Source organism: Nicotiana tabacum, chromosome 6, assembly GCF_000715075.1.
Source record: "Nicotiana tabacum cultivar K326 chromosome 6, ASM71507v2, whole genome shotgun sequence".
Lineage (NCBI taxonomy): Eukaryota > Viridiplantae > Streptophyta > Magnoliopsida > Solanales > Solanaceae > Nicotiana > Nicotiana tabacum.
In genome coordinates this window covers 45,451,257-45,476,896 of record NC_134085.1, presented here as the reverse complement: position 1 = coordinate 45,476,896, position 25,640 = coordinate 45,451,257, and the positions used below count along the sequence as shown (strand labels likewise).

At 37.6% G+C, this 25,640-nt stretch overlaps 1 protein-coding gene across 5 annotated transcripts; it reads left to right on the top strand.

The window, feature by feature from the left end:
- Positions 1 to 16,505: 16,505 nt before the first annotated feature.
- LOC107774378 (kinesin-like protein KIN-7E) lies at positions 16,506 to 25,050 on the top strand. 5 transcript variants are annotated; one of them, XR_012710322.1, is made up of 15 exons: positions 16,506 to 16,664; positions 17,435 to 17,523; positions 18,203 to 18,540; positions 18,725 to 18,814; positions 18,914 to 19,014; positions 19,213 to 19,326; positions 19,442 to 19,523; positions 19,624 to 19,691; positions 19,801 to 19,866; positions 19,957 to 20,081; positions 20,454 to 20,781; positions 22,558 to 22,662; positions 22,741 to 23,547; positions 23,941 to 24,357; positions 24,611 to 25,050. XR_012710322.1 is itself a non-coding variant. In XM_016593879.2 (15 exons), exons 3-15 carry the CDS (start codon positions 18,318 to 18,320, stop codon positions 24,930 to 24,932), a joined length of 2,739 nt encoding a protein of 912 aa, XP_016449365.1. In that variant the 5' UTR covers positions 16,506 to 16,664; positions 17,435 to 17,523; positions 18,203 to 18,317; the 3' UTR covers positions 24,933 to 25,050. The 5 variants fall into 5 exon arrangements, 4 of the variants coding, with proteins under 4 accessions (XP_016449365.1, XP_075110818.1, XP_075110817.1 ...); XM_016593879.2 differs by having other exon boundaries at positions 24,050 to 24,357; XM_075254717.1 differs by having other exon boundaries at positions 19,442 to 19,527; positions 24,050 to 24,357.
- The last annotated feature ends 590 nt before the right edge of the window (positions 25,051 to 25,640 follow it).

The following is a 25,640-nucleotide window of genomic DNA, read 5'->3' as shown; positions in this document are numbered from 1 at the left end:
TAAATGGAGGATACATACTCCGAGTACAACCAAATTACGATATTCCTGAAAGATCAAGAAAAGACCTCCTGCATTACGGACATGGAGACTTACTGCTACAATATATCCACTCGGGCTCAAAAGTACAGGGGCCACATATTAACAACTTGTTAATCTAATGTTCGAAGATTACATCAGAAATTCCGTGAAAGTTTATATAGATGACATCCTTGTGAAATCAATTCAATCAATGAATCACTTTTATCATTTAAGGGAAACCTTTGTGACTCTCCGAAGATACAATATGAAGTTGAACCTGAAAAAATACGGGTTTGGAGTCACTTCAGGTAAGTTCGTAGGTTTTCTTGTTTCAAACAGGGGAATTGAAGTTAATCTGGCTCAAATCAAAGCAATCGAGAGATCCTGGACATTATAACAAGCAAAAAGAAATTGCAAAGATTGACAGTTCACATAGCATCTTTTGGGAGATTCAAATGACGAACCTCAAAAGTCAGTTATAATTTATTCTCGGTATTAAAAAAATAAATTGATTTTGATTTGAATCGAATATCAGTAGGCACTAAAGGATTTGAATAAATACTTATCTAATCCACCATTGCTTTCGAAACCCTAAGAAGGGGAAGGATTACTGGTATACTTGGGATTTTCGGAGGTATCAATAAATATAGTCTTAGTTCGAGAAGATAAAAGTACTCAATCTCTCATTTGTTATGATAGTATGTCACGACCCAAATCCTACCATGAGTCGTGATGGAGCCTAACGCAACCGGTAGGCATGCCAACAATTAAACATCCGAAACAAATAGTCCACAGTATAACAATTTAAGAATCAAAATAATAGGAAAACGTTCTCAACCAATCAGGAGATTTTGGGTATCATAAAAGAAAGTTCGTACAATGATCCAAATACAATCAAAATGCCAAATAACTAATACAAAATACGACCAAGCGGTCCACAATCTTCAAAAATTGGTGTCACAAGTGCATGAGTGTCTACTGGAATATAAATTACTACTAAAACAACTGTTTGGAATAAGAAATAGACTGAATACAATAATTGAATAGGAAGGGGACTTCATGTGCTACAGATCAGTAACATAGAAAGCAGATCACCACAAAGTCTCCCAAGCAGCTGCGCCTACATGCCTGTATGACCACAGAATTACCTATCTTATTACCTACACAATTAATGCAGAGGTTTAGTATGAGCACACAAATCAACACGTACCTAGTAAGTGTCAAGTCTAACCTCAAAACAATAGTGGCGGGATTGATATTAAAACTTACTAGTGATCCAATAACTAAGGTACAATAAAAGTAGGCAGGTAGCAACGAAATAGATAGATATGTTTAACATGATTCTCAACAAAAGAAAAAATACGAAATCAACAAATACCAAATAAATTGCCTTGAATGGAATATATGTGACAAATATCAGGTGCAAATGTCAAATACAAGCTAAGATACTCGTCTATGCACTGATACCCTGTCACAATATTATACACGATTCTGCCGAGGCGAACAGTCCACTCCTATAAGAATAATTGATGATACTGCCGAGGTGAACGACACGATTCCGTAAGAGTGGTGTTACATAATGCTGTCGAGATCGTACGGTCCAATCCATAAGTGTATCCAATAATATTATCGAGGGACGAATGGCTCAATCCATAAGAATATTTCATAATACTGTCAGGCAAATGACCCGCTCCCATAAGAGTAGTGCTGAGGCGACCAACCTGGTCCCATAAGAACAATGAAACTTTTGACGGGTCATTAGCCCAACTCGCGGATATACATACGAGCAATAGTTAGGCCAATTGAGAGATCATTTTCGAATTTTAGTGGTCCAGCAAGACAAAGGTACATTCTTCCCAATTCCTTTTAGCCCAAACCCTTTTCTCACCCATCAAACCCCTCCGTTAATCATAGTCATTGATCTACTTTCATCCAAGGGTCACTATTAATTCTAACACCCAAATATAAACCCCAATATAACACAAACAAAAACCTAATCTCCATCTCCTAAACTTCAGCCGCACCAAAAAACACACGAGAAAAAAGGCAGGACCTCACCCATTCTTAACAAAAACCAGCGACACCCTTCAGATTTTTCCCAAGAAAGAGCAACAGCAGTCGATCAACTCTTTCTCGATTTTGGTTTTTCAATTTCAAGACAGAGGTTCACGTTTTTTTATTTGGACATTTCAGATATTCTCTTGACACATTCACACATAGATAGAGAGGAAGGGAGGGACGTGACAATGAAAAAAGGGATTTAAAAGCACAATCACATTAAAGGGGAAATGAGCAACAAAAATGCAGCATCTCAAAGTCACCAAACTATCCCGTTTTAGTTCGAATTTTAAGCCGAGGTTGATTCTGGTGCCGATTCGAGATTTCGGTTCGGGATATCTACATTTCAGTCCAACGATTGTTGTTTTATTATTCCGATTGAGTTGCAAATTTTCAGCTTTATTAATCAATATAAAGGTCCATTCGAATCTATCTTTCTCAGTATTTGTTTACATTTTAAGTATACATTTGCTTTGATATATTAGTGTTTTTATTTGCTTGTGACGGATTCCAGTAGCTCTATGAAAAATACTTAATCTCTTTCGTATTAATTACTGATTGCGTATTATTTGGGTTATATATTGGTTTTAAAGATTAATTCGTTTGAATACACGTAAGTTTGGTTGGACGATTTCTGTTAAATACGCTATGGACTTTGATTTAGTTCTCTTACTTATATGGTTATGTTACCTTGTCTTGGTAAGGAATAAGAATAGGCCATGAGTGGTGTTAAGTTAGAAGAATGTATAACTCTTTAAGCCTCACGGTAATCCGAAACTTAGGAAAACAATTATGAACATCGTAGCTTGCTTTAGGCGCGTTAATTAAATAAATCATCATGACTATAGGTACAGTTCCGTGGCATAGTCACGATACAAAAATCCTAATTCGAGTGCGCATTTCACGCGACTCGACCACAACGTTGAATAATAATAAAAAAAAGCATATTGTAAATCGCGGGTGCATTTCACGTGATGCGATTCACAATATGTACAAAAACAATAAGTGCGCGACATAACGACTTATTTAAATAAATTTCATAAATTATAAAAGTAATTAAAATTCTATTAAAAGCGGTTAGAAATTTAAAAATGCACAATAATTCCTAAATATGTAATTGATCAGATAATTAGGCCAATTATTAATAGTTGAGCGACCTGCTAAAACCACGAAACTCAGGAGTGCCTCACACCTTCTTCCGGGTTAACAGAATTTCTTACTCGATCTTCTTGTGTACGCGGACCGTAAAAGTAGAGTCAATTTTCTTGATTTGGGATTTTAAAATAAATCGGTGACTTGAACATTATAAATTATCCCAAGTGACAACTCTGAATTAATTAATAATCTCATTTCGATTAATGTTACTTTAATTGCAAAAACTCATTATCCCCTCGGGAAAAAGAGGGTGTGACGTAATAGAATGTAGCTTCAATTTCGAAACATGTCACTATAATTTTGGGACAAGAGTGTTAGACATGCTTTCTCTTCCGGCCAAAATTTCTACCACTTATACTCATTAGCAACCATTTTAAAAGTGAAGGAATTATCTGTACTAGTAAAAATGGACTCGCCACATGGATAATATAACTGGCAACACGTGGTAGACGATGCTCAATTAGCCTTACGAGGATAAGCGATAAACTAAAAGGCCACTTAAAGAATATATCTGACATTATTTGTACCGAGATCATTCATATCGAGATCATAAAGGAGTCATCACTGAAAGATCTTCCAGAAAACCTCACAAATACGGATAAAGCAGGAAGATCGACAAATCCCCAAAAAATTGGGATTCGACATTAACTACGGAGCAGTCACAGATTCGTTTGGCATAACATACGAGTCCGAAATAAAAAATGTGGTTCTTTTGGACTCAAACTATACAAATAGGTGGTAAAAGAAAATGACATTTTTATATATAGCGCCATAATACCTGGCGCTATATACTAACAGTAACGGAACCGTTAAGATATAGCGCCACAATACATGACGCTATACTGCAAAAACTGACACGTTCAGGTATAGCGCCACAATACCTGGCGATATACATACAACATTAATGTATAGCGTCAGGTATAGTGACGCTAAACATAGATTTCCTGGCCCCACCAATAATTCGTGACTTCAATAATTCAAAAGCGTATAGTGCCAACCTTTTGGGCGCTATACCTATATAAAAAAAATTCCCGGCTAGCCATTTCCTATATAAAGAGGTTAGAATTGTATAGAAATTCATTCAAAAATTCTGTTACCTCTTGTTGAAACGTTTATTGTTCTTAAATTTTCCAGCATTTTTTCATTATGTCTGAAGAGCGTAGAATAAGAGTTTCATTATATTGGGGGGGGGGTGAGGTTGTGATGGAGAATAACTCTGTGGGATACAGTTTACCTGCTCAGTGTCATGTTAAATTGCCACTTACAATAGAGTACGATAAATTGATATCATTGTTATGCAAAAAACTGAGTGTGAGGAAACGTTCAGCGATACTTAAAGTAACCGGAAGATATCCGTATTCCGTCACTCCGCAAGGGGTTGTTTTTTACTCGGAGTTTAACATCGACGATGATGAAACTTTGAGTGATTTTCTGAGGACTCCGGACGAATGCCGGGAATTTCTTGTAATCACAATGTTGGAGATGTACGTGAAGGTCGAAGACGTTCCAAAAAACGAGGTTGTGCGTAGCAGAGATAACCCCCCAGTCATCGGGTAGTTATTATGGAGCAGTTTTTGCCGGACAGATTTCGGATGAAAGAGTTTTCCTTGATTTAAACTTATCACCGCCGACGAATGAGCAGCGAGAAAATAATTTATACCCTGTTTTCCATAATTCACAAGACGAGTGGTAAACTTCAATTTTCATTTATATTAATTATGTATATTTTTGGCGTATTGAATTTGTATTAGCGCTCATATATTTAATAGGGGGTACCGGCCGGATATGAATTTTACAAGTGGCCCATCCGGTAGTCATCACTTAATTGAAAACGCTCATCATGAAATTTCATCACATTACGACTTGTAAATGAAGTGATATAGCCATATGAAACTCGTTTATTAATTCAGTAGCTTATATTTTTGTTGGTTGTGCAGTGAAAACGAGCAAGTTGAACCACCCGTACTCACTCAATTGACCGAAAATGACGTATTACATCGGGATCTGGCAGATGCACAGAGTGAGGAACAGAACAATGATTACGATAATAATGCCGATGAATCCGGAGACGAGACACCCTTTTTTCGTGAGGATGGTGATGAGCAGGATGAGGAGGAAGGACCTGATTTGAAGAGAGACCCCCCTAGACGAAGGGTGTATGAGTCTAAAGTGCCGTTTCATTCAAGGGAGATTCCTTACATTGATAACATGCCAACCGTGCCGGATGTGGAAGCTCTAACAAGGGATTTTGATGAAATTCGGACAGCAATGTGGGATGAGTCTAGACCAACGGTGCTTGCAAAGAGGATGCTTTTTCCTGATAAAACGCGCTTAAGCAGGACTTGTAAAATGCACAACGCAAAAGAGTGTCGTGAGATGCAGGTATGAGAGTCAAGTCCGATGGTATATAAGGTTGTTTGCCGCATGTGGTTTTGTCCATGTAATTGGATGTTGCCTGCGACCAAAAAGAAGACAGGTATGTGGAAAGTGGGTAAATACATTCCCACCCACACATGCGAAATGGACACATTCAACGGGAATCACTTCAACTTGGATATTGACTTGATTTCTCTTGTACTTATTCCACATATCGAAGCGTCCATAAGGTATACAATCAAAGAGTGCATTACATCGGTCCACCAGGAATATGGCCATACCATTACGAAAAGAAAGGCAATTCTCGGGCGCAAACGAGCATTTGAAATTGTCTACGGTAATTGGGATAAGTCATTTGCATCTCTGCCAAAGTACATCGCCGCACTGCAACACTTTAACCTCGGGACAGTTGTTGAATGGAAGCTTGAGCAGAGTTCGGGAACACCAGAATACATATTCAATTACGTGTTCTGGGCATTTAAGCCAGCAATTGATGTTTTTTCGCATTACCGGTCAGTAATATCCATAGACGGAACTCATGTCTATGGAAAGTACGATATCAAGCTGTTGATAGTTGTGGCAGTAGATGCTAATGGACAGATATTTTCTCTAGCTTTTGTTGTTTGTGCCAATGAAAGCACAGAGACGTGGACGCTGTTTTTGAACCACATGAAAGAGCACGTTGTCAAACAGCGTTCAGGTATTTGTCTAATATCTGATCGGCACGGTGGTATATTAAGTTCTGTGGAGAACTTGCCTGCATGGCAAGAACCTTATGCATACCACCGTTACTGTGTGAGGCACTTTAAGGCCAATTTCCAGAAGGCACATCCCAACAAGGATCTACATGATTTGATGTGGATGGCAACAACAGACCACCAACAGCATAAATTCCAGAGGCATATGGATTCTATTAGGCAAGAAGACGAGGCAGCCTATCGTTGGTTAATGCGACATGACCCTGAAAAGTGGACGTTGCATGCGGATGGTGGCAGACGATGGGGAATTCTTACAACAAACGTGTCAGAGTCCTTCAACGGGTTATTGAAGTCGGCAAGAGGATTGCCCGTCATAGCCATGGTGCGGATGTCGTTCAAGCAGACGGCGAAGAAGTTTGTTCAACGGTCTGCAGCTGCAATGGAATTGATGGAGAGGGGTGTTGAATTTATGCTAATGCCTATAAAGAGATTTGAGAAATACAGACGGCGAGCACATTGACATTCATTTTTGCAGTATGATAACGAAAGAGGTGTTTTTGAAGTTCGCACCGCTATCCATAATAATCGGGGTAATAATGTACATACTGTAAATGAATCTGTAAGGTTATGCTCCTGTGGGAAATGGTCCATCTACCACATGCCTTGCTCACATGCCATCAAGTGTTTTCAACGTGTTGGTTATGCGGAGACCAACTATGTTGATCAACAATATAGTATTTCCAAGTACCTAAACACATATAGTGGTCAGTTGCAGCCAGTGAGTGCTGAGCATTATTGCCACCGGAACCATTTAAAATGGTGTGTAACAAGTCTTATTTGCGTAAAAGACAGGTGCAGAAGAGAACACGTATATGGAACCAAATGGATGTTAGTGACACCGTTTATGCTCGCAAATGTGGTATATGCTCGCAAACAGGACACGACCGTCGTAAATGACTTTCAGCTGGTTTGGGTGGCAAAACTAATCAAGCTCGTGGTGGGTGTTCTTCTAGTGTACCTAACTACCCATGAGTTGATGTTGTAATAATTAGTTGTTATATCTATGTTGCAAGATTTATGAAATAAAATTATGCTTGTTAACTATTATTTGTACTTTCCCATTTTGCCTATTTAAATAATAATTTAATAAAATTATCTATATATTTATTATGTGTGTGTTGTCGTGTCGAACTGAAAAAGCCGACCAGCTGACATAAAGTTGTCTTGTCAACATCATGATATTTAACACGCAAAGTATAGCGCTATTAGATAATCTGTTATGTGTGTGTTGTCTTGTCGAACTGAAAACGCCGACCAGCTGACATAAAGTTGTCTTGTCAACATCATGATATTTAACACGCAAAGTATAACGCCATTAGATAGTCCGTTATGTGTGTGTTGTCTTGTCGAACTGAAAAAGTCGACCAGCTGACATAAAGTTGTCTTGTCAACATCATGATATTTAACACGCAAAGTATAGCGCCATTAGATAGTCCGTTATGTGTGTGTTGTCTTGTCGAACTGAAAAAGCCGACCAGCTGACATAAAGTTGTCTTGTCAACATCATGATATTTAACACGCAAAGTATAGCGCCATTAGATAGTCCGTTATGTGTGTGTTGTCTCGCCTATAAATAACGGGCTCATTGTAGTTATGTTGTGTGCTCAAAATTTACTAAAAGCAAATATTTTATTAAAGGTAAGGTTTTTTTTACTAAAAGCAAATACTACACAAATGGCTCAACCTCTTCGTCCACCAAAGTGCAACTGTGGAAAAGCATGCTTGATGCAAAATTGTTGGGAAAGTGGTGAAGTTGGACGCTGCTACTGGCACTGTATGAACCAGTTTTACAAGGTTCCCGGCGAACCTATTTGTGATTTTCAAGAATGGGTTGATGAACCATGTTATCAGGAATGTTACAGAAAACAACTCCAGTTTCTTCATAATATGTGTTTAAGACAACAGGAACATAAAAAAGAAAGCAATAGAATTATTGCAAACTTGAGAGCGAACCTGAAGGAGGTGGGAGAAGAAAAATGGAAAACACAATGGAATTGTGAAGCACAAAAGGATCGAAAAAAAATATAAACTGGAACTTGCGGAGGTGAAGGCAAAACTGAAAGAGGTAGAAGAAGAAAAAGAACAACTGGAAGAACGATTTAAGTGGTTGGACCGGAGAATAAATATCAATCGGGGCTAAACATTGGCATGTATGTGTTTAGTGTATTTTTCATATTTCATGTATTTTTATTATGTTGGCCTGCTATATTTGTGTTTGTGATTGTGTTTGTACTATAGTAATGTTTTCATTATGTGTTGTACTAAATTTTATTTTAATTGAAGTAGAAGTTAAGTTTAAGTGCTTGTGTTGTACTAAATTTTATTTTATGAAACTATCAAACGAATGGAGAACTAAAAAAAGTAATGCGCATATTCGATTAAATAATATTGTTAATGTATACAAAAATATTATTTACACCATGTCAATGTGTCCCGCATCCGGTGTGTCTCAATGCAGCCGCTGGCCTGAGGTGCATCCCCTCCCGCCCGGGTACGCTATCAGGATCATCATCATCAAGTCGTCTCCTTATAGCTGGATGTGGCGCAGGATGACATGTATCGGTGGTGCTGTCAGCTCCAGTAGAAGGCTACATAATAATATGAAACTTAGTATAAAACTACATAACAATTCACAACAATTTATATTGTCTTACCATCATCGTCTCTAGATCCTAAATGTAGTCATCTGTCGCTGCATCGCATGAAGCCTTAAAAAAGAAATTAATAAAGTTAAAGAAAATAAATAAGTTACAGTTAACACAAATTCAAATTCAATACTAATAAACTCGTACCTGCGCATGTGATGTGGAGCCATAACTCAGTCGGCGCCCACTATAAAAATCTCGGGTCGGTCGATCCTCAACAGTGGTAGACGGGCCTGAGAAGTATCTACCCCAATCCATTCCTTGAATATCCAAGCCCGTGATCAATAACTGACCCGATGGGGTCACCTGCGATGGCACTGGAGTGTGATAAATTCCAAGGCTGTAAGACGACATGTCCGTCTCATGCATGCCACCTGCCATATCAGCAGCAACATCATCAGCAGGAGCCTCAACGCCCCCTTGCTGGGGACCACCTCCTCTCTGCCCACGACCACGTCGTCCGGCACCACCAGCTCATCGGGCACCACCAGCTAGTGGGATACCACGGCCTTGCTGGTACGTTGTTGGGTCCATATAATCAGCCTCGTATGCCAAACGCTGATCCGATCGAGCTCGCTGCAGTGTCTGCGCAGCCACATCCATGAATCGACGACTATACTCCTGCATGGCCACAGGATCGTGGACATAACTCTGCATCTGCTGCCCCATATGATAGACGGTATGCAATCCAATCGCCTGCACAAAGTAAATAATATAAACTACATATTTGGCACTAAATTATAGCTATATAACTAATAATAATAGAAAACATACCAGGGCCTCGTGTCTCCCGGCGTATGGGACGTACCGACTGTGTGCCTGATGAACTGGGTTCCCGATAAAAAGACGGGAAATAGTGCGGTACCATGCCCTATAACGTGGAATAGGAAAGTGCTACGGAGGTGAAGTCAAGTCCCCTCGCCGGTCCCAGGTACCCAACTGCTCGTTAAGCCATGCCATAAATGTGTCGTCTGCCCTGGACCGATCATCCCTCTCATAATGTAAAGCATGCCATGCAGGCGGAGTCGGTATAGGCTGCGGCAGGCCAAACTGACGAAATACCCGCTCGGAGGCATGATGCTCGACAATATCGAGGCGTATGAGCGGGACAGAAGCCCTCCAAATATGTCGGCCAAACCTGCAATACGCTGGCAGGGTACCTATCACCTCATCGGTGTACGGCGTCCAGATGAACTATCAAATAAGAACACAAACCGTTAGTGCGCATCACTAAGTTAATCTATAATTGGTAAGTTTAGTTAGATATTCACCTGTGCGTCTTCCAGCAGATCCAACACATCCCTGCAGAGGGGGAGATTATGATGGGCATCATACTCTCGTGCAAGAGTACGACACATAACCCACCTACAGGCTAGAGGGAGTTGCGGAATTTCTACATTAGCCGGTAGCTGTGTTAGAGGTGGCTGAAACTGCAGAAATCGCTCCCAAACCCAACCTAACATACAAAGTTGACGTAAAGTATAAGATTAACTATAACTTGGTAGAATTGTAACTAATGAACATATTATTTGAATATGTTGTCACCTGTAGAAGCGGCAGAAAGCCACCAACGTCTCTCTGTGTGCCGATGCAAGCCCGGCACATCTGCTTGTACAGATATGAGATGACAGTACCACCCCAGCTGTACAAATATGTATCCTCAAACCGGACAATATGATGTAGAAAACGGAGGCTCACTAGGTTCCCCGAAGTGTTCGGGAACAAGACCCCCCTAAATAGAAAGAGCAACAACAGCCTCGTATATCGCTGTACATCCACCTCCGCAGACTCATCGGTGATAGTATGGTGGATCTGCACCAGGTGGTCCCTAATGGGGACCAACTGTATACGACTGGACCCAGACGCTACCGCCTCGTCCTCAGGCATGAAACCCGTGAGCATGTGCAGCATATCCCAATATGCCTGCCGCGAATAATATCTCATGGTCGCAGGCAGTAAAACTGGCAAGCCATCAGCGGACAGGCCATATAAAATCTCAGCGTCCTGGAGTGTGATGGTGGCCTCGCCGATGGGCAAATGGAAAGTGTGCGTCTCCGGTCGCCACCGCTCAATCAAGGTCGTGATCAAAGCATAGTCGAGCTGTATCCGGCCAATCCTAATAATCCTATAAAATCCCATCTCCTCCAAGTAATGGACCACGCGGGGATGTAGAACGCGGGGAGGACTCAAAAACTCCCACAATGGATCCACTCTCCTAGCCCGGAAAGTCTGCGTAAGCAACTGTCCGTCCCATATATGCTCGGATCTATGCTGGGGCTGTAGGGCTAATAGATCCAACGTCCGGGGGTCGGGATGCATAGTCGCGTCCATGTCGTCAATTGTAAACTATCATTAAACTATCATTATGTGTTTTTTATTATAATTTAAATTCATATTTTTTAATAACTTAATTGTACAAATTATATATATATATATATATATATATATATATATATATATATATATATATATATATATATATATAATGTGTTTTTATTATAATTTAAATTCATATTTTTTAATAACTTAATTGTACAAATTATATATATATATATATATATATATATATATATATATATATATATATTATGTGTGTGTGTGTCAATTAGAATGAAATAGATTTGGATAGGGTAAACACATAGATGAATATAATTGTACTACTTGAGATTTCTATTTACATAAAATAAGGCGAATTACAAAATCATAAGGTCAAATTCATTTAATTAAGAGTTACATGTAATAATTCATCTTCTTTTAGTACATGTGCATTGTAGATTTTTTTTAAAGTAGGTTAATATTTATTTAATTATAATATATTAATCTTAACTTTATCCCAAATTATAATTTAAATTCATATTTTTTAATAACTTAATTGTACAAATTACTAATTATGTGTGTTGATACAATTATTAACTTAATTGTACAAAGTTTGCATTTTCAACTACCAGTATAAGATACTTAAACAAAAGGAATTCTAAGCTAAAATACTACACATTACTACGCTACAAGGCTCTAAATTTTACTACGCTATAAGGGTCTACGTTTTATTACGCTAAAAAGGTCTGGATTTTACTACGCTAAAAATAATCTAAACTAAGCATAAACAACAAATAAATTTAATTGCAAATAAAATACAAAACGGAATGAAAAAACATATATATAAATCAGGATATTAACAGACAAATTTATTTTACTAATTTATATTTAAATTTATTTTACTAATTTATATTTTTTAAGAAAACACTAATATTAAATTCGGATAAATTTAACACTCTAGTTTCGAAAAAAAAACACAAACCGTAATAGAACACATACAAATCAAATAATATACATTATTATAAATGTTTCAACTTAAAATAAATCGAAATACCTCGATTTAGAATTTTGGCAAAGCAAAAAGATTGAAATTTTGACTCCGGAATTGTGAATCAACAATAGCACGAAACTCTACTCGAATGTGAGACCCTTTTTATCGAGTTTTATGTGTCGGGGGGACCCAATTTTTTATTTTTTTTTTAAAAAAATGGCAGAAACGGGGTGGTGGGAGACCAAGAAGAGATGGAGTCTTTAAAAAATGGAGGATGAATCGAGATGGAAGACGGAGCGGTATAAAATATCTATGTATAGCGCCACTATACCTGGCGCTATACATTAATGTTGTATGTATAGCGCCAGGTATTGTGGCGATACCTGGCGATATACCTGAATGTGTCAGCTTTTACAGTATAGCGCCAGGTATTGTGGCGCTATACCTTAACGGTTCCGTTACTGTTAGTATATAGAGCCAGGTATTATGGCGCTATATATAAAAATGTCATTTTTCTTTTACCACCTATTTATATAGTTTGAGTCAAAAATACTACATTTTGGTTCCGGACTCGTAACATACGGGAGGAGTTGATAATGCTGTAACGGATAGGCGAGATATTAGAGGACAGTTACAGTAGTCAGGATAAACCCTACTTTTCCCACTTTTTATCCTATCTGAAATCATTAATGCTCATTGCTATGATACGTAAATTGTCAAAAGAATCATCATCGAGCAATTCAAGATCTACGAGAAGTTTTCTTTCTTTCTAATAGATTTTGTTATCCTTTCTTACTATTGTCACTGAAATCATCTATTTTTTTTTTTACAGGAAAAGATAATTTATTAAACATTACGGAGTACCAATAGTTACATCGGTAACAAAATTACAAGTCTCGAAGATATTCAAATTCCCCATTTCGACCAAACTAAAACACATATTAGTACTAATGTTTTTAAGCAAATACACACAACCATTCTTATCCATTGCTAAGTTATTTAAAACGAAAGGCAATGGATTATCAAAAAGTTGGTGTTTTCGTGCATGCTTGAGTCCTTCCTTAGCCATCCTGTGAGCTACCTTGTTTCCCTCCCGAAAATTATGGTTGATCTTCGCTTGCTTTAGCTGGTGCATTAACCACCTGCAATCAATAATAGTAGAGTTATAATGGACACAATTAGAATGTAATACTTTGATGACCTCCGTTGCGTCCGTTTCCACCACTAGTGGAGAATAACCATGGCTGAGAGCGATTGAAAGACCTTCCTTTAGTACTTCCAATTCAGTTTGGAGGGGAGAGCTTGAGGGATTGGAGTGTTGATAGCTCATTATCTAATCCCCTCTATGGTCTCTGAAAACACCACTCATGCCTCCCGTATTTGTATTTTCTTGAAAGGCTCCGTTTATGTTTAGTTTGAATTTTTTTTGAGAAGGTTTGTGCCATGCGACCATAGTAGTATAGGATTGGGCCGATAAAGGTTCCTTCGTAGTTAGAAAATTATACTCCAAAGCTAGAGAAATAGCATGTGAATGATTGAAGTTGAGGGCCATGTTATTGTGGTTGTTACTATTCCTGTTTACCCAAATGCTCCACATGACGAATGGGAAAAGCTTCTCCCATGTAAGGTAGGGGGAAGGGGTAGAGGATCTTAGGTTGTGAAAATGTGCTTAAGTGTTTCCTCTTCATTTTTACATACTGGACATAGAGGATCAATGTTCAACCATATATAATGTAAATAAGAGCGCGTGGGTAGTCTATTATGAAGGCATTTCCATAGTAAAAATTTAATCTTGTTTGGGCACTTAGAGTCCCAAATCCAATTGAAATCTACCAAATTATTTTCATTTGATTGGTCGCTTTGTAGCAAGTTTTTGTCGTGAAAATTTTATTTCCTATTAATTCCCAATAACAGGTGTCATGGCTACTCTGGAGAGGATGAATGGAAAGGATGACATTCTTTATATGATGAGGAAGTTGAAAGGGATTTTAGTTAAGTCCCACTTATTATTTAACCAAATTTCTTTGATACTAAGCTTCCTGGGAACAGTGAGAGGCCCTCTATTTCACTTCTAAGAATAGAAATTTTGGGTATCCAATTTGTTTCACTTCTAAATCGGTTACTTGTGGCCTTACTTTACAAATTTAATTGATTTAGCCTATTATCTAAAATTTCAAGTTAAATAGTTAGTTCATTATATGCTTTTCAAGTTATTTTGTTCATTCAAGTTAGTTTACAAATTTCTACTTTTTTACAATTTGATTAGTTTTTTCATTAAACAATTTATTCGTTTTTAATCAATTGTTGAGCCTAGTCATTTCAAGATGAAGTAGTTATACATCATGATTTTCACTTACTTTATATTTTTTTCTTAATTTTTGTATATTGTATCTTCTTTTAATATTTATTTTTATTATATTAATATATAAATTTTAAGGATCGGTGGGGCTTACGTCCAACGCCTCAAGGTTTACACTTTGCCTCATGCCCCACTTTTTAAAATACTAATTTGCATAATTAATCCATGTGAATTATTGGTGGCACTCTTCTTCTACCATCTCTCTAACTTTTGTCCAAACTTTATGGAAATATCCAATAATTAATGAACAATGAAAAGAAAAGTAAGGGGTTTTAGGCCTTCATGGCTTTTTACAATGTTGAATTTAAGAAAATATTTTTTTAGATCTCTTAGGTATAAAAGCAAATCTCCCAATAAAAAAGCGATAGGGTCATAAAACTAAATATAAGTTTGTAATGGGCCACAAAATCAATTGACCCGAAAAGTAAGAAGATGCATCAACGTGGATAATTTTAATTAAAAGATGGCAGCAACCAGTGATGCATTTAACATTTTTATTCATCGAATTTCTTTCAGCTAAATCCAAACACAGATAACATATTAGATATTGGGAAGAGAGATCTCTTGCTACTTGTACTTCTTTCTGAAGACTGGTGAATTAATCAATATCTAGAATATATTTTCTTTTATAGGGCTTTAATTTACATGCAAAAAAAGAGAAGTACAACATTAGAGAAAAACCAAAAGCCGGTAGTTAATCTTGCGGAGTTTAAATTCAGATTTTGATTAGTGTTTGAAAATACTTTTGAAAGAAAAGTATTGTGTTTGAATAAATTATTGAGAAAGATGTTTTAAGAGAATACTTGTATCTCTTTTGTGACCTCTAGGGTTAGGCTCCTTTTTTTGGGGAAATCATTTTGGTTTGTTCTTTTGGAAACTTTTTTTCAAAATCAAATGGTGCTAATTTTGAATTTTGGAAACGTAACCCAAAGTATAATTAAGGGAAAGCGAAAGTGCTAAATTTGAAATTTACTACTTCCATTATACGTCATTGAATTCAAAGCTCCATCATAAGCACTTCTGCAAAAGTCACTTTAGTTTTAAATGTTAGATTATTTACTTTCACTTTTTCCTTATTGTATATTACACTCTTTTCTTTTAATTTATTTAAAAAATATTAATAACTCTTTATGTGTTGAAAGTCAGCAGTATACTATACTTCCATTTTATGTTATGGTGGCGAATGGAGCTTTGGTTTTTGTGAGTTCAATTGTACTATGTTTTTAACATATAACAGAAATATATATGTAAAAGTTAGGAGATTTTAACAAATATTAAAAAATTTACCATATAATCTCAAAAGTACGATAAATTTAATACTAAGAATTTGAAAAATTTAATCCATCAACTTAAATTTCTAAACCGCCCCTACTAAATGATAGACTATAATTCTATTCGTATCATTAATATAGTTATGTAAACATAGTTTATGTGTTATAAATGTCTGTTTTTTTTTAATACATCATACTTAGCAAAATAGTCATATAAAATGACACAGAGAACAATAAATATGTTAATTGTTCTGTTCAATAGGAAATTGAAAAGGAATAATAACGAAAATGAGAAGGAAAAAAAAAAAAGAAGGCCCACAGCGGTCCCTAGTCCCAAACAAACTGTAATTAAAAAGTGGCACTTCGTCTGCTTATTAAACGCATGGAATTTATGCACCGATATTTCTGGGCCACGTGGCATTGGTGTCTCGTTTCTAGACCTTTTTTTAAAAATAAAGTGAGGGTAAATTTGTCATTACACCTAGTCCGCACCTCGTCCCACGAAAAAAGACGTTGCGCTGCACCACTGCAAAAATAGAACTACTACTCCCTCCGATTAATGATGTATGCTGTTCATACAAGTGACTACTGAACGCTGTGTGTGTGTGCGTCTTTGTGTGTGTGTGTGTGTGTGAGAGAGAGAGAGAGAGGATTTGTTCTATATGTGTGCATTTCTGAGAATTTCTGTCTGTTTTCTAGGAGAATTTGAAAATGGAGGTAAAGCTCCACCAAATTTCTTACTGTTCTCTCTGATAAATTGTTGCGTTTTTTTTTTTTTTTTGGCTACATTCTGTTTTTCAACTCTCATCTTTCAACTTATTGACTGCATTTGACGCGTAAAATTTAATCATCATGAACTGAAAACGAAACTTCAGGTACACTTATATTCAAGTTCACAATTGATTTCGAATTTACAGTTGAACCCATTGAGTTTTCGTTCCTTAGTAGTATCTGTCTGTACTCTTTTTGGTATTTTTTTGCTGTGCAATTTTTTTTTTCTTGCTATGTCATGTTTTCCCTTTCGTTTAATTTTTCAATTTAACTAGCTGTATTTAACGTTTAAAGCTTCATCATGATCATCATCGATGAACGATGCTTCGGTGTTCTCTAAGCTTCAATGTTCACCCTTGATTTCAAATTTACAGTTGAAAAATATTTTTTCTCAAGCTGATTTTTGTTGTTTTTCTTAGACTATTAACTGAAACTCGAACAAGCCGGATCATTTTGTTAACTGTTGAACTTTGTGAAACTTCTCCGTGGTTCAACTTTTGAAATGAAGCTTGACAAATCGGGCGGATTAAACAACTAAATTAGAATTGAGGCGTAATTGTTTTTTATTTTAAACTGTTATTAAAAAATGAAGTTGATGGTTTCCTCACTTTTGAATCTTAGATTTTGTGTATGTGTAAAGAGGATTTAGTAATTCTGGTAATTAACATACATCTCTGTTTGCTTCGGTTTTTTTCCTTTTTGGTTGAAATATTCAGCACTAGAATTGAAGCACGGGGGATTCTGACCGTCCAAGTCCAATTGCAACCCTTATCTATCACTACCTTCAGTGATAACGACACAGAAGGTGGATGGACTCTCTTTCAGTATTACTTCTCTATTCACTGTGTGATAAACATGCTTTTGTATTGTTGCCGTGTCAGGGTCCACTCGTGTTTAAAATTTTCCCAGCTTCACAGTCACTAACTTGGTCTTGAAGCAGATTTGGGTCCCTACATTGGTCCCCATTAAGCAAAGTTTCCATGTCTTTTTTATGCTTAATTTGAAGAACTTAACACCAAAGTTTATACAAAGTGTTTAATTACACTAACTTAAGATGTGGATCCAATATGTATGTAATGAGTGCATTTGCGTGGAAAAGTCCATTTATTATTATTATTATTATTATTATTATTATTATTATTATTATTATTATTATTATTCCCCACTCGTGGGATTATACTGGGTTTGTTATTGTATTATTATTATTATTATTATTTTATTATATAGAAAATGTAAAGAATATTTTTGAATTATGTACACTCCATGTGATAAGAGGTGCACCCACTACCTTTAAGTCCTATACTCGTAACTCGTCTTTGCAAGCATTAGTTAACCTTTGTAATTGTGTGGTATAAGTTGTTTAGTACTTTCTATATCAGGTCTTCTGGGGACAATAACTCTAGTTTGATTGATCATTGTTGTTTTTCTTCACAAGCATAACTAATATTGCAGCATGCTAACTGTCTTTACTCTTCTGTTAGCAGCAATATGAGAGAGTTGTGCTTGCTTTGATGTTTCCTTTGGTGATCCTGAATCACGATGTTGTTGTTATTAGTATGACATGGGTTTTTAGAAAGAGAGGATTGGATAAAAGTAGACATGGGGCCTATTGGTGGTGAAGAACAGATGAAGTGGGAGAAAATGCAAGGGACGGCACTGAGTGGTGAAGAGAAGATTCTGGTTTTGGTGAGGTTGAGGCCTCTGAGTGAAAAGGAAATTGCAAGGAATGAAGCTTCTGATTGGGAATGCATCAATGAAACCACCATTTTCTATAGGAACAGTTTCCAGGAGAGGTCTGGACTTCCAACTGCTTATACTTTCGGTAAGAAAACTCCCCATTTCAAGCCTTTACATTTGGACTTACTGTTACTCTTAGTTCACAATGGAGAATGTGATCATTGAGAACTATGTAAGGGTTAGATCTCAAGTACCATATGAAAATGATTTGCCATTGTAACAGATGTTATTTTTCCTCTATCTTATTGTTGTTTTCCCCGTGAAAATAGACAAAGTGTTTAGGGGAGACTGCACAACAAGGGAAGTGTACGAAGGAGGAACAAAGGATATTGCCCTTTCAGTTGTCAGGGGAATCAACTGTGAGTGTACTTTTTATATGTCTTTATATTCTTATTTTCATCTCCTTATAAAGTGAAAGACATCTTATCCATTACAACAATCTAAACATATTATTTCAGCAACTATCTTTGCGTATGGACAAACAAGCAGCGGAAAGACATACACCATGAATGGAATTACGGAGTATACAGTGGCAGATATATACGACTACATGAAAAGGGTAAATCTTTTTGAACCGATGTATAGGATAAATTAAATGCCATCTATGAACAGAGTTCATCTGTTGCATCTCATTACTAAATGGCATTATATTTGCTTTGCATTGGGTATGTTCAGCTGTAAATACTAAACTGTATTTCTTCTTTATTTGCTTGTTCCTTGAGCTTTTGCAAAGGTAATATTTCCTTTTTCTGTCCAGCATGAAGAAAGATCTTTTGTTTTAAAGTTTTCTGCTATGGAGATTTACAACGAAGTTGTTAGAGACCTCCTCAGTTCAGATAGTACTCCGCTAAGAATGCTCGATGATCCTGAGGTGGGTTTCTATTTCTATGTTTTGCAGCATGTAAAGACACAATAATTTCTAGTTCTGCACACAAGAACTGTCATCGAAAACTCAAAATAATTTCTAATAATTTTGAGTTCTGCAGAAAGGGACCATCATTGAGAAACTCACAGAAGAAACTTTACGGGGCTGGGATCATCTCAAAGAGCTCTTATCCATCTGTGAAGGCAGGTGTATTACCCCATCTCTTTTAGATTCTATCAATGTCTAGCAGGTGGCACCAAAATTAGTTTCTCCATGTATCACAAGTTTTGTGGCCCTTTGCAGCTCAAAGACAAACCGGGGAGACCTATCTTAACTTAGCTAGTTCCAGGTCTCATCAAATTCTAAGATTGGTATGCCCCTGTTCTCTCTCTGTCTTGAACAATTTCCTGTGAATTGTGTGATACATCATCCAGGAGGAAAGACTTATGAACTGGACTCTTCTGGTTTTGCTTTCTTCAGACAATTGAAAGTTCAGCTCGTGAGTTTATAGGGAAGGAGAACAAAACAACTCTTGCTGCGAGTGTGGTACCTGTCAATTAGATTCCTTTATGAATTTTTTTTTTGGGGCATCAACACATGACCTCCTGATGGAAGGTTTATGATCTTTGAATGAAGAACTTTGTTGATCTGGCTGGAAGTGAACGTGCATCTCAGGCGCTGTCTGTTGGGCAAAGACTGAAAGAAGGCTGTCATATTAATCGCAGTTTACTGACCCTAGGAACTGTCATTCGCAAGCTCAGGTTGATTGCTTCTCTCTTAAATCACCTTCCTGATAGGGTGCAATATCATTAGTTGATGAAACTACATAAGAATGGTTAAGTATGTACTAGATTTCTGTGGTCAGTATTCCACAATTCATGTTGGGGATGTCACCTTTGCATATCCCACAGACTTGTGAGGTTAAACTGTACGCTACTAATATCTTAGTATTACGTTATTTTATGTAAATTTTCATAATATCAACATTGATCTAAACCATGGATGAGTCGTTCCTTCTTTCACTCTCTATTAGCTGTTTATACATGCAATAACAGTGTATTTGGTTCATAGTCTGTTTTCCTACTTCCTTGGTCTGAAGCACATCTTTGTGTATCTATGTTGATTAACTGCAGCATGGCAAGACATGGGCATGTGAACTACAGGGACTCTAAGCTAACACGTATCCTTCAACCTGCATTAGGAGGCAACGCGAGAACTGCCATTATTTGCACCCTGAGCCCAGCACAGAGTCATGTTGAGCAATCTCGAAATACACTTTTATTTGCCAGCTGCGCCAAAGAAGTGACCACTAATGCACAGGTCAATGTAGTCATGTCCGACAAGGCCTTGGTGAAGCATCTACAGAAAGAGTTAGCTAGATTAGAAAGCGAAATAAAAACTCCTATAACTACTTGTGATCATGTGGCATTGCTGAGGAAGAAAGATCAGCAGATTGAAAAGGTGATCCTTTCTTCCTAAAGACTCTTGTTCGTGTGCTTGCAATTTAGCAAAAGCCAACAGGAGTTGTACGATGTCTGGAAACTCAGACATGTTTTGTTTTCTGCATATCCCGATGCTTCTGATAAAAGGCTTCTCTGCATATCCCATGCTTTTGACAAAGTATGAAATCACTTTTCCAGTTAATAAAGTACTTCACTTGTCTCATCTTATATGATAGTATTTGATTTGACATGGAAGACAGATGTTAGTTTGATTTCTCTGTTCTACCAATGATAGTAAAATAAAATATTAAAATAACGGTTGAAAAGTTAGTCTGATAGAAAAACATAACATCAATATTTAAAATTTGTGCAGTTCAATGAATAACTCAATTCTTTTATAAAGTAAAGTTTTATTGGCAAAATACATAAAGACCCCATTAAACTTGTCCAAAAAACAGGTTTGAACACTTAAACTAAACGGGTGTTCTTTTACCACCTAAAGGCATTTGAAGTGAATTATTTTCCTACCTGAAACACTAATACCAGTCTCACAATATGAGGTGTTTTACACGCGCACCACGTCAAAACCATGTCAATGCTGGACTTTCAAGTGCTATAGGCTTTAAAGGAGTTACAAGAACTGGAGGCTTAGATGGTGGCTTTGGAGTTTTGGGACTATCCCAATTTTTACATGGTGGTGGCGAAGGTAGAGGCAGTACACTAGCCGGAATACTAATCGAAAGAGGCTGTGGCGGCAGTGGTGGTGGGGCAATGGAAACTGGCTCAATCTGCTGTATCTGATTGGTGATTCTCGCTGGAGATTCAAGATTCTGATCCCAAACATTGAAACTTCGGGGCGAAGAGTCAATGCTTCTGCTTGAATATCTCTCTGGTGATGATGAACTAGGAGGAGATGGTGAATCAGATTCATTCCCCATGACTAATATCGGCACAAAATTTGCTTGCGGCAGAAGCGGCGGCGGAGGAGAATACTGAGGTGGTGGAGAAGTATGAATAGCGACCAGTTCCGGTGACTTAGGCATTAAACTTTTCGGACTCAAACTCACCGGCGGCGAAATGCTCAGTGATACAGAAGCGGCGGCGGAGGAGAATACTGAGGTGGTGGAGAAGTATGAATAGCGACCAGTTCTGGTGACTTAGGCATTAAACTTTTCGGACTCAAACTCACCGGCGGCGAAATGCTCAGTGATACAGACAACCGGTGAACCCAAACCGGAACTGGAAGATGAGTACGAAGAAGAAGATGAGCTGGACCTGGACTCACCACCAAAATTCTCCACCTCAACGGCGGCAAATGCCCTACGTGACGCCGATCCAGTACCGACTGAAGAGATCTGAAGAAAAGAAAAGAAAGGGCCCCACCTTTTACGCGCTTAATTATTTTTTTATTTTTATTTTTTTGCCACATCAGCTATTAGGGTGGAAAATAATTCATTTCAAATACGTTTAGGAGGATAAAAGAACACCCTTTTAGTTTAAGTGTTCAAACCTGTTTTTTGGACAAGTTTAATGGGGTCTTTATGTATTTTGCCAATTTTATTTTACATTTACTCAGATGAAAGCATCCTTATTTCAGGTTTTAGTAGTATATGCAAATGTTTTCGTAAATTAACATTTCTACTGACAATATTTCCTGTCCAATCTGGAAAAGTTGGTTTCTTTGGCAGTTACTTATGAAAGTAAATCATTATACTATCTATCAAGTGGAGCTCAGTTCGATATGACATTATTTTGTTTATAGAATATTCACTTGTTTATGTGGTTCTATATGCAGTTAGAGAATGAAATGAGGGAATTAACTAAGCAGCGTAATCATGCTCAATCCCGGGTTGAGGATTTGCTGCGGATGTTTGGAAATGATAAAATTTCCAGCCAAAGGGTTTGTATAATGTCTTGCGATTGAGTTAGATATTCGAGCTGTCCTTCATTTGTTGCTTATATCTCTCAAACTTTTCAGGGTGCGTCAAGTCTACTTCCTAAATCACTAGAAGGGAACATGTTTGGAGATGAATGCTCAGTATCTGACTCAATAGCTAAAGCTGAGTCATATAACAGGGACAGTGAAAGTGATGCCATATCCTATGCTATACCTGCTCAATGTAGTGGCAACTTTGGTTTGCCTGATCGATATCAAAGGAGCAAAATTTTTGCTTTTGTGACAGGAGAAGATTCTGATGATTTTTGCAAGGAAGTTCAATGTATTGAGGTGGATGAGCCTGGTGGAAATAGAACCTTTGAATCCTTTAGCTTATCAAACAATGAGAATGGAGAAAGAATATCTCCTCCTTCCAGCAATGGGCAGAAAATGCATGACATACAGAAGACTACAGATTCTCTTGCCAGATTTCACCCTCTTGATTCATCTCCATGTGCCCTTTCAACAAGTATATCAGGCTATATAAACATGAAATTAACAAGAAGCAGGAGCTTTAGAGAAAATCTTATGATTGGCTCGTTTTCACCTGAATCTGGGATAGTAGAACAAAGAGAGACTACCCCAACCGACGAGCAAGAGAGAGATTTTCCAGGTAGACCTGAAGGCCTCCAAAGGAAGCACTGGAAATATCCTCCATTAATTTACGGGAAAACCAGACCTAATTTGTCAAGAAACAATTCACAGTCCTCCAACTGTAGCACTTTCATAGATGAGCTCAAAAGAGGCAGCAATGCCTCTGGAGATGAGGATATCCCGAGTGTTGACACTTCTGTGGCAGGCCTGAAGGAGATGGCTAAGCTTGAGTATGATAATCAACTGCACAATCAGGTCTGGACTATATTCATTCCTACTTAAGCTTGTTTAGGGTACCTTGTTTGTTTTCTTCCTGTAAGTTTTGTTTGCATGGCTTTACAGTTAGATATGCAGAACTTACCTTGTGCGTGCCATTTTGCTGTAGTCAATTTAGTGGCAGATAATACTTGCATAGCCACTTTCTAATCTTCGATGTTTGTGGTTATTGCCGGCAGTGGCAGAAAATAGTTATTCAGATCAGTGCATGCAGAGATCATAAATTAGACTCTCTTGTTAGTTTGCTTTTACTCTGTTTGTGGCAACTTTATTTCAGCAATTGGTTGAATTTTTGGATTGATGCGTCTGCCAAGCTTTTTCCTTATTAACTGATGTCAGAATGTTCTCGCTCTCTTTAAATATCTTTACTAGAGAAATTCAATGTCAATAAACAACATCATAGACCGGAGCAATCACTTGGAAAAGCTGGTCTTTATCCTAAACTTTGTCCTCATTAGATGCATCCTGATATCCGTGCTAGGCTCAAGATTCTGGGAAGTCGAAAAGGAATATTAAAAATGTCGGATTGGATCCTATGCCAGACTCATTGGAAGTTCCTTCAGATTGGCCTCTTGAATTTGGGAAGCTGCAAAAAAGGATTATTGAACTTTGGCAGACTTGCCATATTTCGTTGATCCACAGGACATATTTCTTCCTGCTGTTTAAAGGTGACCCTTTGGACTCTATTTACATGGAGGTCGAGGTTAGAAGACTTTCATTCCTCAAGGAGACATTTCTCAAAGGAAACTCAGCTTTTCAAGGTGGTCAGACAGTCGGTCTTGCGTCAAGGTAAAATTTGCACCTTGCCGCTCTCCTACACTCGTTTAATATGTTTTGTCTCTTGTGTATTTTTATACACTCCCCTCATGCATTCATGTAAATTAGATCAGAGTTTTTTAATTCTCGATACCCTTTTAATGTGTTTGAACCATATAGGCTGGTAAATTAATAGCTTGACCTAATGCAATTTATCAAATCTTGATATATTGCACCAGTGCATCATCTGCTAATTTGAATCAAATTATATTTTCTCTAATTACAGCCTCAAAGCTCTTCGCCGTGAGAGAGCTACGCTAAGCAGGCTCATATATAAAAGGTTTCCAGGAGATGAGAGAAATGAGATCTTCCATAAATGGGGCATAAAGTTAAGCTCCAAAAGGAGGAGACACCAACTGATTCATCGTCTGTGGAGCGACACAGATATGAATCACGTGATGGAGAGCGCTGCCATTGTTGCAAAGCTGATTAAGTTCTCTGAGCCGGCGCTTGCTCTAAAGGATATGTTTGGGCTTAGCATCATACCTCCTCCGTGCATGTTAACGATGTCCTTAGGCTGGAAGAACAGTATGGCATCTCTACTGTAAGCTTCTGGAACTGTGGTAGGAAGAAGTGAAATTAGTGTATGCTTATTGTTGCTCGGATCAACTGCATGTTTATCTACCTCATTTTAATTTTAAATTACTCATTTACAAAAAAAAGAAACAATATAATTTACGAATCACACTTGGAGAGGGAGGAATCAAAATATCTCGATTAGTGTCACCATTTTATTTATCTCTGATTTTTACCATCCAATGAAATCAAATCTGCTCTCTGTCTTCACATTTGAAACTTTTTCACTGTACATTTAACAAACTGATCAGCAATCATGTCTTGATCATCCGCTAACTTTTTCATGTAATCAATAACAATTGGCAGCTTGCATCCCCTTTGGTTCTTTTTTGAACAAAGTTCCAAACTGGCTCTTGAACAAAGTTTAACTATACAGTTGTCACGACCCGGAATTCCCACCATCGGGACCGTGATGGCGCCTAACATCACACTTGCTAGGCAAGCCAACGTTAGAGTATTACTAACCAATTCCCTTTACGATTCATGACGTCTTCCGGTTGTGGGGAGTAGTCCAGTGACCGCAACATGTGTGTCGCGCACCGGACCAGCCGGTTTTGCTGGCGAACAAAGCAAGATCGGACGTTATCCCGGTTCGTCTCCATTTTTGTGAAACTATTCCTCAAGCAAGGCAGCCGATAAGTCATCGAAGGGTTTGTGTGAATAATGGAATGGTTAACATT

Excerpts from the sequence above, each read along its gene's own strand:
- LOC107774378 (XM_016593879.2), top strand. The coding sequence starts at position 18,318 with ATGGGGCCTATTGGTGGTGAAGAACAGATGAAGTGGGAGAAAATGCAA. Across the intron at positions 19,524-19,623 it reads GCTCTTATCCATCTGTGAAG|CTCAAAGACAAACCGGGGAG; the intron begins GCAGGTGTATTA and ends GGCCCTTTGCAG. Across the intron at positions 24,358-24,610 it reads ACAGTCGGTCTTGCGTCAAG|CCTCAAAGCTCTTCGCCGTG; the intron begins GTAAAATTTGCA and ends CTCTAATTACAG.